General features: G+C 38.9%; 1 protein-coding gene across 1 annotated transcript; it reads right to left on the reverse strand.

Annotated features, from left to right (window-relative positions):
• Positions 1-669: 669 nt before the first annotated feature.
• LOC122658768 (transport inhibitor response 1-like protein) lies at positions 670-4,395 on the reverse strand. Its single transcript, XM_043853873.1, has 3 exons — positions 3,338-4,395; positions 2,282-2,786; positions 670-2,174 (listed from the first exon to the last, which is right to left on the reverse strand). The coding sequence occupies exons 1-3, from the start codon at positions 3,919-3,921 to the stop codon at positions 1,413-1,415; spliced, it is 1,851 nt and encodes a 616-aa protein (XP_043709808.1). The 5' UTR covers positions 3,922-4,395; the 3' UTR covers positions 670-1,412.
• Between the last annotated feature and the right edge of the window lie 7,616 nt (positions 4,396-12,011).

Here is a 12,011-nt window from a genome sequence, read left to right on the forward strand (position 1 = left end):
AGTCCTCAGGTCATTTTCATTTAGAACTTGTAAGCAGCGTGCATGCTGTCATGCTGGGTGCTTACTACCATAGCATGCCAAAAGCAACAGTAGATTAAAAGAACAGCTGACGCACACCTTACATCAGCAAAGATCTGAATTTCTGATGAATCACATTTATTAACGTGGGTCAATGATCTGAACCCCATATGAACGTATACGGATGCCAATCAATAATACTTCCAAAAGAAACTAGATTCTGTAAATCTACTCTACTAGAAGACATAGTATACTACTATGCTAAACCTGTGGAATAATACAGAGGTACAAACAGGAAGAAATGATAAGTTAACAGTGCTTTCCACAGAATCTCTCTTATCCAGCCAACCACCACAAAAATTTTTGATGAATAATAATCAGGACCCATTGGAGCCTCTGATATCTTGGCAAGAATCAAGTTTACTTTACCTCATGATGGTTCTGCAGTGTTCCTCATCTCCAAGCCATCCAAGTTCCAACCAACACTGATTCCTTCAAATCATTAGTTGGTCCTGCTATCAATCGAATAGGCACATTCAAAAAGGTAAGGTGGCCCAGTGACATTTTGTTCATTCATTTTTCTGCATTTTATGAATTTATGATGCTATGCTCGGTAACAATGATGATAATTATGAATTTATGATGATGATGTTGATGATAAATTAAATAATCAGCTATAACCACTTTGAGAAAACCAAACAAACATTGGGAAAGAATGAAATGGGAAGAGAAATCAATCTTTCTTCAGTTTTCTTGCAACAGTTTCTGGGCATTTCCCCTGACGTCTAATAATCAGCAGTATCAGATTTAAGTCAACTACCATTTGAAGAAAGATGACTGAGCCTTCATTCAGATAGAATCCTACATAAAGCATTTGAAAATTAAAATGTTCCCAATTTTCACCTTTCTTAATCTATCAGATTCTTCATCGTAGATGAACATACTGACCTCCGATTTTGAACCAATAGGAAAATTCAAGCCTACATCCTCCAATATCTGATGAGGATGATTCCTGCCCCTCATCTCTTTTATGGAAAATAGAGAATCATTAAAATCGATCACTTACAAATACAACATCGGATGAGCAAACCCACCTTACAGAAACATCCATCGCCAACATTAATTACTATTTCACGATCCTGTGAGAGGGTACTTAGCAATGACTACATGCTATCCTCAAACAGGTTTCTGCTTCAAATGCCATTCAGACCGGCCAGTGGAGGAAAAAAAACGATAGGCGTGTTAACATCTTTTAACAAGTAGCTCCTGCACCCAATTGTGGGTTTTAAAAGGTACCCACAATATAAATTTCTTCAGAAGAGCTGGAATGAATATAAGTCGTCCTGCGGCAATCCATGTCCATTCGTAACAGATGTTATATCCTTCTCACTAGCCTACAAGATCGTCACAGATGATGGTGCATCACGCCTATGCTCTTCAAGGCAGCGGTACATATATAGCTTCTCAACTGCATCATCCACAGTATCCACTTCCTCCATGTCCCTAATAACTTCAACCACCAGGTGAGGCATCCTCCGGGCAACCTCTTTACAACCTTCAAGAGACAGGTTACATGAAGACATCCACAAGAACCTCATGTTGTAATAGTGGTGCAAACCAGAAAGTAATGCTGAATCCCCAAATGGACTGTCTCTGATCTCAAGCTTCTGCAATTTAGGGCAACCCTCAAGCACATACCTCAACCCCATATCACTGTTTCCCGCAAATGCAACGGACAGGGTTCGGACCAATTTCCCATACCTGCCAATGTAACTGAATGCATTGTCAGTGAGTAAACCAGATACAGCAAGTCTTGTGAGCTTCTTACAGTTCATTACAATGGCTCCAAACCCTTCATCCATGGGCTCGCCAGTCACATGGTCAGGCCGGTGGCGCCCCATAATACAGAGACGGAAAACCACAAGGTCAGGACAGTTCTGTGACATAGCCACCACAGCTGCATTGCTCATTTCCTGGCAGAAATATAATATGGATCGCAGCTTCCTACAGCCTTGAGAAATTGCAAGAAGGCCCACTTCAGAAACAAATACTTCACCATCTTCACGGGCATCCATGGGGAAGACTCGAAGCTCACGGAGTTCCTTGCAAGTTGCGGCTACAGCCTGAAGCCCTTCATCACGTACAGAGTCAAGGACCTGCAGAAATACAAACCAATAAATAATACTCAGATCTCATTAGCAAATTATGAACCTAGATATTCCCAGAGACTAGAACCATAACAAACAGTAGAAAGCACACATACCCAAAAGATCTGAAGCTTATGGCAGTGACAGATAACTGATTTGAGTTGTTCCGCATTGATGTTGGCATAACTCAGATTGAGCGAGGTGAGTTTAGCACAGACTGGATGAATTGTGGGGAGATAATCTAGCACAATGTCCCTGAATCCTGAGAGACAGACCAGGGATTTGCATTTAGTAAAAGCCTCGGAGATATTTGCTTCTTGATCTTCTTGTGCTGGGTTCTCTGACAAGCTGAAAGACCCTGTTCCGAGATGAGTGAGCTGTGGAGCTCGGACCATCAGGCGACGGAGTTGCCCAAGGGAGACATGTTGATTCAACTTAAGCCTCCTCAATGAAGGAGTCCTAGCCACCAGTTGTTCCAATGCTTCAAAGTTCACAGGGCCCTCGACACAGTCAAATACGAGAGATTCAAGACATGTCCCAGCCTCCGGGAAACAGGATATCCAGTCAACTTCATCATCCTCCATAACATCATCCTCAATCAGATCAAGCACACGAAGCTGTCTGTGAATCATCAAAAGTTTATAGAGTTGATAAGGTGATTAATTAAGAAGATACCTTCAACAAATATGGCTATCATTATTTTGAAGGTTCTTCTTCCCCCCTCCCCTTTTCTAATTTCACTATAAGCATAACCTTATGCATAGCAAGTTAGAAATTTGCAAGAGCAAGTCAAAATGCCAACTTGGGGATCGATCCCACAGTTGGATTCAAATACTCATTTCAAAAACTGAAGATGAACAAACCAAGATGACAAAAAACGTTAGCAATAAAACAAATAACAGAATAGGAAGCAAATCAAAAGAATGGATGCCCTATTGGATTTCAAAGAGATTCATACAACAGAATTCAATGGTCAATGGACCTAAAGCAAAGCCAGGAAAACCTAGCAAGTTTCCACCTATGCATTGTTGTTCACGGGATAACGACACCTAGAAATCTTTTTTCACAACAATATCAAAAGGGCAATTAAAAGAAAGCAAATAAGAGATCCATTTACACATTCTTCGGCATCAGCTAAGCCCAAAGAATTAGTAAAGGGGAAAACCACATACCTGCACTCACTGGCCACGGCAGCAAGGCCGCTGGTGCCGAACCCTTCACAACAAACGAGCACGAGCTCCTTAAAACCAGGAAAGGATTTAGCGAGAAGGGTCAAATCGTCATCAGTGACAGACATACGCTTCAAGTAAACCTTTTCCAACCACGGATAAGCAGTGGTCATGGTAGAAACCCAGGGCAAGAAGTGAGCACCCCAATTCTGAGGCACCAAATTGAAATCAGCGAAACGTGGCTTCCCTTTGAGCATCAAAGACCTCACCTTTTGAAACCTCTCGATCGCCCTGCGAGGCGACACGGCGTAACAGTTTCCGATAAAGAGCTCATACCGAGTGAGCGCCTCGGCCTTGTACCAGGACTTGCAGACGAGGGAGACAGCGTTGCGGTCGCGGCGAGATGTAAGAAAGAGAAGCACGTTCTCGAGAACGATCTCGAGGACTTGATCTGGGGTAGGCGAGGGGCAAGTCCAAATATTGCTGGACGATGCCTCATCGGCTACGCCATCGCCATCGCTGCCGCCACCACCAAGATCCACCGTTCTGTCTTCGTCTTCCGACATTTCAGTCTTCTCTTCTCTCATCACACCCTAACAGCTTCCGATCTAATAACCCTATAAAGATTATTTAAGGAAAAAAAAAAAGTGGGCTGTATTCAATTGTTTATGGCTCTCTTTTCAGATCATAGCCCCCTGCTACTTCTAACCCAGGTGACACTCACATCACAAGGAAAGAAGCAGAAGAACTGGTAGAGAGATGGAGTTAGGGGGAGTGAATTTGGTGGTGTAGTAGGGTAGGGAGGACGACATGGAGGAAGATGGAGATTGAGAAATAAACAATCATAAGATTTGATGAAGCTCAGGGGAAAGAGAAGTATGGTGAGATGAGCAACACTAATTTATTTGGTCTCCACTCTGCTGTCTGCCTCTGTACATTGGGATTCTCCATGCCCTCCTCAGGCCTCTCTCTCTCTCTCTCTCTCTCTCTCTCTCTCTCTTTCTCTGCACTGTCCAAAGGGCAAAGGCCATCCCTTCCCCATCCATTATTTGGGTTTTCTTAGACAGTCCCTCTCACCTGGCCCTCACCTGGCCGGCCCCTTTCCGTTTCATCTCAAATTTTTAATAATTTTCTATTATATTTTATCTAGCAGTGTCATCTATTTCTATTCTTGTTGTCTAACTATGGATAAATAGAAAAACATTGAAGAAAACAAAAAAAGGAAAGAGGGGATGTAATGTAATTGGAAGGGCTTTGCTGCCTTTATGGTGTTGCTGAGCTAGCATCCTTTGTCATTTTTTACATTCTTAGTCCCAAGTCCACTTTCTTTTAAATTCAATCTAATTTTCTTTCAATTCTAACGAAGGTGGGTCTCATACCTTATGGACGGTATTGAGATTTACGAGAAAGATATGTATGGATCTCATATCTCATTGACGATATTGAAATTTAAAGGAAGAATATTCACGTAAAGAGAGAATTATAATTTTCAATTACTTTCCTTCTTATCCTAAATCACATTGATTAAAAAAATGGTATCAAATATGCGTGTTAGTTATGCATTACATCGATATGTTTCTTATAGGTTTAGTTGATAGATTAGTTAGGTATCGATAATTGATACACATTGATTGATACCACTAATCAATTCATTCATTCTCTTTGATGGACACATGGTATTAGTTACATGCTTAATGAACATGCATCATCATGTGATGATAAAAAAACACAAGAGAATTAATGTTTCTTTCCTTGGAGCGAAGGGCGGAGGATGCTAGCACCTCCCACTCCCTATCTCTCTCCTTGGGCTGAAAATGACCTCTTTGCCCCCAAGAAGAGAGAGATCAAGAGCGGGAGATGATAGAGCACCCTTTGCCCTGGGCGAGAATCTGAGCGAGGGAGGAGGGGAGGGGGTGGAGAGCAAGAGCTATAGCCAAAGAGAGACATGGGAAAAGAGTTGTAGGGGAGAAAATGAATGGGTTGGAGATATCTTAAGTTCGTAACCATCTTCTCTTGTCTCATTTTCCACACCTACCACTTAATTTTTGTTGAGCCGCAGACCCTAAAAATGGCAGATGCAGCTGCTTCTTGTTCACGTACACCAATAATGGATCACATTTAAGCACATGAAACAATCGAGGAAGGAAGACCAAGCGAGAAAAGAACTTCCATGGAAATCGATCGAACCCACCAAATTCCACAATGTGGCCACCATGGATTCTTGGGGCAATATTGGATCATCAAGGTAAACCAACAAACTCCATACTCAACGTTTAAGATTGCCATTGCTTGCAGTGAGATTTTGCAAGCACTCACCAACATACTCTTTAGAACCCAATAATATCCCACAATCAAGGAGATTGACCATGACCTTGTGGTCAACAGTTCGACCATCAGGTATGATGGTCTAAATCTGATGATGTTACCATGGAAAATGTGGGGAATAGGGCATCAAACCGGTGGGTTTGGTTGATTTCGGTTCAGTCCTATCACAGGAATAACATAATTGGGCTGATATCAGAACCAAAGTGGTAACAAAATTGGTCGTAATGCCCAAGACTAAAACCTATAATCAATCTTGTTGGGGACGAATGCGCAACCACAAAGAAGAACTCAAGCAAATATCACACTACGCAAGGAATTTATCGTGATTCAGCAAGATTGTTCATATACACCCAAGAGAATCAGAGATTTTTACTATTTCCTAGAAAAACTCCCTACACCACTCTCCACCTCATAAAGTGTTTCTTTTTGCTTGTTTCTAGGGTTTTGTACACAGAAACAATATATAGGGAAATCCAAAACCCTAATCCTCACATAATTACAATTTTACCATTGTACATGTAATTGACCCAAAATCCGTCTCAATTACAAATACAAATCAACTACAACTATGTGGATCTGCCTATATGTCATTTTCACTCTTTTTTAATGAAAGTGTAATCACACAAACTACACACCAATCCCAAAAAGTTAATCAATTTTTAGGACTGTGGAAATATGACGGATATACACAACACACACCACACGCACACACTTGATGTGGGACTACCATTGTTACTCTCTTTGTAAAGTAGATTATATGAACTTAAAAAATTTAAGGCTTGTATACTCATGGACCATATATAAGGAGCTACAATTCATATAATGAGAATAAGCCTGGCCCGTGAACTTTATATTTTGGTTCAAAGTTCCATATGGTTCAAAAGTTCATTTGATCCCTAGCCTAATGCAGTAGTCGTATCAATTACCCAAACAGGTATGCATGAAGAATTTGTGGCTTTAAGCACTCACTTAGGTAGAATTTATTAAATGGTGAGTGCTTTAGTGACATAATCCTTCCAATATTGCCAGCATTCTAGTGCTAGACAGTATGCTTTGACAGGGCAACAAACCCTGGGATTAGAAGAGAGATTAAAATTAAAGTGGTTTTGATTTTTATTTTCATGACCTTAAAATCCAAATTGAGTCAATTATTTGAGGTGATTCCCATGCTCTTCATCATCCTGGACCTCTCCTTTTCATACTCTAATGCCATTCTTGACCTTAGACTTAAAGAGTGCTTTGGTTACTTGGGCTATGCTCAGATTGGTATCTATTACTGTCTTTTCTCAAGAGAATTAATTACTACTCATAAGAACCACCAAGATTTGGGATAAGAATAAGGATTTAATCCTCTTTTAAATAAGTATGCAACAGGACTTTACTCACATATTAACTATTAACTAATAGTATTAAAAATTGTATTAATTGTTACACTTGATTTAATGCCTTATTTTATGATGGGATATCTCAAGAATTGACTTCACATTTCAGTATTCTAAGCAATGACTTTTGATGCAAAATAAACAACTAAAATACATGGGAAGGGAGTCTTGGTACTATCTTCAGTTTCCACTAAATTGGATATATATCAACCACAATTTAATGGAAAAAAAAAAAAAAAAAGATCGAGTTTTTCTTTGATCAAAGGGTATTTCAGAGAACATATTAAAACCCTATAGGGATTTGTGAACCCTTGGATTGTGATTGAATGTTTACCGGGAGGTGGAGGAAAACTTAGTTCAAATAAAAAAATTGTAATGTGGTTTGACAAATTCCATAAGATAGTTATTTGCATTTTAAAGAAAAGAGAGTTATTTTTGCACTTGAATTTAATAAAAGGGAAGCATCCTACCTTTGCTCATCACCTAAGCAAATTTGAGCACAGATCACCTACAAAACTGCATGTATAGTCAAGTGATGACAGTTGTTGTATCCACTACCATTTAGAGTGCATGGAGGGGCATTTATGGAATGTGCACGTGATCCGGTCTTAGCAAATTTTATCAAATTTGATTTACACTTAAATAGTTTGTGATAAAAAAATAAAAAAAAAGAGTTTTTTTTAGGTGTCACTATGCCTCATGGAGTATAATGCTTCGCTGTTTGCCACTTGGTAGTACATGAGTTAGTCCATGTGATAGAGGATCCACATACATCTCAATACCTAAATTTTAGTCCAAAGTAAGCAAAGGAGGTTGCTCAAACTCTGATTCAAAGTTTTAATAAAATTTTTAAAATGCTAAAAAATAGAGATGTATATAAAATACAAAATGACATCTTTTGTAATTTTTTTTTCAGTTATTGGTGCATGTTTGATCCTCTCATATGGAATAAATAACACATGTACTGTTACGTGGCAAATAGTGAGACGTTATACTTCACTAGGCATAGTGATGGTGACAGAGACAAAAACCTTTAAAATACAAAAAAGAATGACAAAACTTTATCAATAATTGAGTGGACACTTCATCGACCATCCATTAGAAATTTGTTTAATCGTGACCATTTAAATTAAAAGAAAAATTCCTTATACATGTAAACTGTGTTTTCTAAGATACTTGCTTATGGACCTAGAAAGGTTTGCCGGTCGACTAAGGTCCTATATATGGGCCAAAGACGATATGTTGGGTGCGGGCAAGCAACTTGTGAGTGAAAGAGTCGCTCAACAAGGTTTTCACTGCCCGATTGGGGAACATCAAGAGAGAGATTGTTTGTGGATGGTATGAAAATCAGGATCCTCAACTGTTTTAGAAATGGTTTTCAAAATTTATTTTCACATAAAATATTAAATACATGTACGTTTGGATTAAAATGTTTAAGCGTTTTGCGGATACAATCGCGTACACTGACACTTTGATATGGACATGCACTATGGAATGGGGTCGGCAGTTTTTACATACATGCCCTAGATTCCATAATGATAGTGTTGATTAATGGATTTGGTGTAATATTTTATTTATCCATTAAAAGAAAAATAAATAATTATTTTACTTTCTTTTAAGATTCTACTTATTCCCTAATTTGATGCACACTAGGATAGGAAGTTGGGATTAAACTCATTAAAGTCAACAAAGAGACGAGAGAATATTAAACTCTCGTAAGGACACTAGAGGGAGCCTTATTAGGGCTCCCATACACATACATAGAGGGGGAGAGCCTTGTATGAATTTTTCCTGGCTTTCTCTCTCTTTCTCTCTCTTCTGTTGTGCTCTTGCTCAACATCAAGGACTTGAGAGTTAGGGTATGGTGAAACCCTGGTTTTGAAGATTGGAGGTTTTGACAAGATTTTTCTTGCACCAGGAAGATTTGTGATCTGTGATCATCCTTTCCAGTTTCCAGTGTGCTTGTTGGACAAAGAATTATTATCTGGAGAATGAACAATACTTGAGGCTCTTCAGGTTAACAAATCTATATAGTTTTGTTATGAAAAATTTTGTTTGGTACTCTTGGGATGTGAAAGGACCCGAATCAATTTATTCCGTTGTCCATTCGGGTATGAGCTGGTTTCACTATTTTTTACTAGGGTTGATGTTCTCTGTGCCGCAGTGCAGTCTGCGCCCAGACACATGGGCTGGGTATTCCTACCATTCAAGGGGGTAGGGTGGTCATTTTATCCACCCCATGTGTCTGGGCACAGCCTGTGCCCCTGACACTGAGAACATTTCGCCTTTTGATTATTTCCACCAACGAACATACCTCCAACCATGAACCTCTCCTCCAATCGTGCAACTAATAGTAAAAATGTAGCAGGTCTTTATCTGGTTTCCCTATTTTAAGATGGAAGCTTTTATTTTTCCCTTTTTAGATGAAAAACCAACCATCAAAAGCCCACAGAAAATATGGTTTACCATCATATTAGTCGCTGCAAATGTTAAATATCTCAGGTTTCAACTCCTTAAACTGAAAGGATACCATAGAACTAGAAGCCACTTGTCTACAATCACTGTTTGGGTTAAACAAGTAGCTCATTATCCATTAGGATTGTTGTGCAACTGTCTAGGATTTTCTTTATTGGGATGATTAAGCTTCTTTTCTTTTCATGATTGGAGTTTCTATTTTGGGGCATTTGAGAGAGATAGAGAGAAAATGGTGGTGAAAGTATATGGATCTAAAATGTATTTGAGAAAGAGAAAAAAAAAAGTGGAGCCTATGATGCATCTTCTCCATAGTTTTTTTTGCCTGAAATTTATTGATTTCTTTTCACACTATAGATAGTACTTGGGTTGTAGTGGATAATTTGCAGGTAATTCTCATTCCAATTCGCTGCCCGCTCCAATTTCCTCCAATTCCTCACATAGGTGCGGAAATGACCACCCTACCCCACCTTGGGCAGTGTGTTCGGGCAGGAGCTAGGATGGTCATTTTCGCTCTTATGTGAGGAATCAGAGGAATTGAAGCGGACAGCGAATTGAAGGGGATAACGATTCGATAATTTAAGTGTCGAACTAGAAACCATCACTAGCTATGGGTAATCCAACTTTTTGAGGGAAATAAAAGCTAGTTTTATTACAAATCACAACAGGGCTGTTGCAATGACATTACAAAAACTTCTAAAACACACAACATCCATGGCAGTTTCTTTCATGGATATCCTTCTTTAGCACCTTCTCTATCGTGCCACTAATACTCTCTAGGCATTTCTTGATTATTAGGTTTTTGCTATTCCAATTTATATGGATTTCATGTACAGAGAAGATGTGTTTGTCTTTTACATGAATTTTCATGTCTTGAAGCTGTACTGTTGCGCTTCTCTTCCATGTCTTGTCTACTCTGCAAATATTTGCTTAATCTTGAACATACAACAAAGTAACATATTCTTGATTATTAGAAGCTAGTTGGGGGGGGGGGGGTGATGTCTTGTATGCTGTCGTTTGCTTTAGTGGGCTGATTTCAAAGGGCCGTTAAAAAGCTGTACGACCAAAGGATTTCACTATATATTTGTAAACTACTTGTGTTAGGTTATCTGTGTAGGGTTTTGTTATATGGGCTCATGTTCTCTGTGCCGCAGCATAGATTGTGCCCAGACACATGGGCCTGTCATTCAGGGGGGCAGGGTGGTCATTGCGTCTACCCCCATGTGTTTGGGCACAGCCTGTGCCCCTGGCACAGAGAACATTCTCCCATATTTGTAAATTACCAGTGATGGGCTATATGGGTATTTTAGTAAATTATCCATATAAGGTTTCACTACATATTTGTAGCAATGATTCTTTCTTTATAACTAATCTAGGAGAGATGTGAGGATGAGTGACGTATGTAATTTTATCCAACAAAATAAATCTTTATGTGCATTATGTGATTGTTGGTTATTTTTTTTATAACCAACAAACCAATATGATAAAAAATCAGGGCAACTCTAAACACCTTTCACGCAAGTCGCAACAATATTCCATTTAGGTACACATTAATCGATTAGAAGTAGTGTATAATATAGTGTCTAATGATGCTTCAGAGTTCAGATTTTGTGGACAGGAAAACATTTGAACATTTTCGAGTGATTTTTCATACTATAGTCCTTACAATCAATATTTTGTAAATAAATAATCTCTTACATCTGGTAGTACTTCATTTTCGAAGAATAAAATGGATCGCTTCAGTCTCTAGGGGATGGGACTAGGGATGTAAATGGATTGGATTCCGCTTGGATTTACTATTATTCGAATTCGAATATGAATCTATTTACTGAATGCCATATCTGTATCCTATCTGATATGCAATGAAATTTTAAAACTAATATTATATTTTAATTCAGGAGTTTATCGGATATCCAAATATTATCTGATCTAATAACTATCCGATTAGTAAATGAATCTGACCTACATCGATTATCGATTTTTGACTCCAATTATCGCTTACCAATTCAGATTATCAAAATATCCTTATAAAAGTGTTTATAATAAAATAATATAGTAATATATCATATATTTTTACAAAAATATTAAACTAATCGAATTTTACAATCAGATAGTAAATTATTCAGATTTATCGAACTTAAAATAAATTCGAACATAGATTTTCGATTATCCATTTACATCCCTAGATGGCACACCTAGAACTCCAGAAGGCTGGAAGCATGGAACAGAGGGTGTGTGCCCACTGCAGGGCGGGAATGGCAGGTGGGGTCTTATCAGGGGATTGATTGCCTCTAAAAAGATTCTAATCGAACGGTTTTCAGGTGTCAGTTGCAACCCGCAATCAAAGCAGTCGTTGCATTTATTGGGTTAGCCCTCGTTTCGTTTAGTGGACTTCAACGTGAGCCGGACTCGCCATGGACCATGGGTCAAAAAGCCCATTCCAGATTTTGGGAAGTTCGATTGGGTCAGCGATATAGTAAAGAAGTATTTACGTACGT

The sequence above is a fragment of the Telopea speciosissima genome, chromosome 4 (assembly GCF_018873765.1).
Source record: "Telopea speciosissima isolate NSW1024214 ecotype Mountain lineage chromosome 4, Tspe_v1, whole genome shotgun sequence".
Classification (NCBI taxonomy): domain Eukaryota; kingdom Viridiplantae; phylum Streptophyta; class Magnoliopsida; order Proteales; family Proteaceae; genus Telopea; species Telopea speciosissima.

Coding starts and splice junctions, on each gene's coding strand:
- LOC122658768 (XM_043853873.1), bottom strand. CDS start 3,921: ATGAGAGAAGAGAAGACTGAAATGTCGGAAGACGAAGACAGAACGGTG. Junction 2,787..3,337: donor GCCGTGGCCAGTGAGTGCAG/GTATGTGGTTTT, acceptor GATGATTCACAG/ACAGCTTCGTGTGCTTGATC. Junction 2,175..2,281: donor ATAAGCTTCAGATCTTTTGG/GTATGTGTGCTT, acceptor GTATTTCTGCAG/GTCCTTGACTCTGTACGTGA.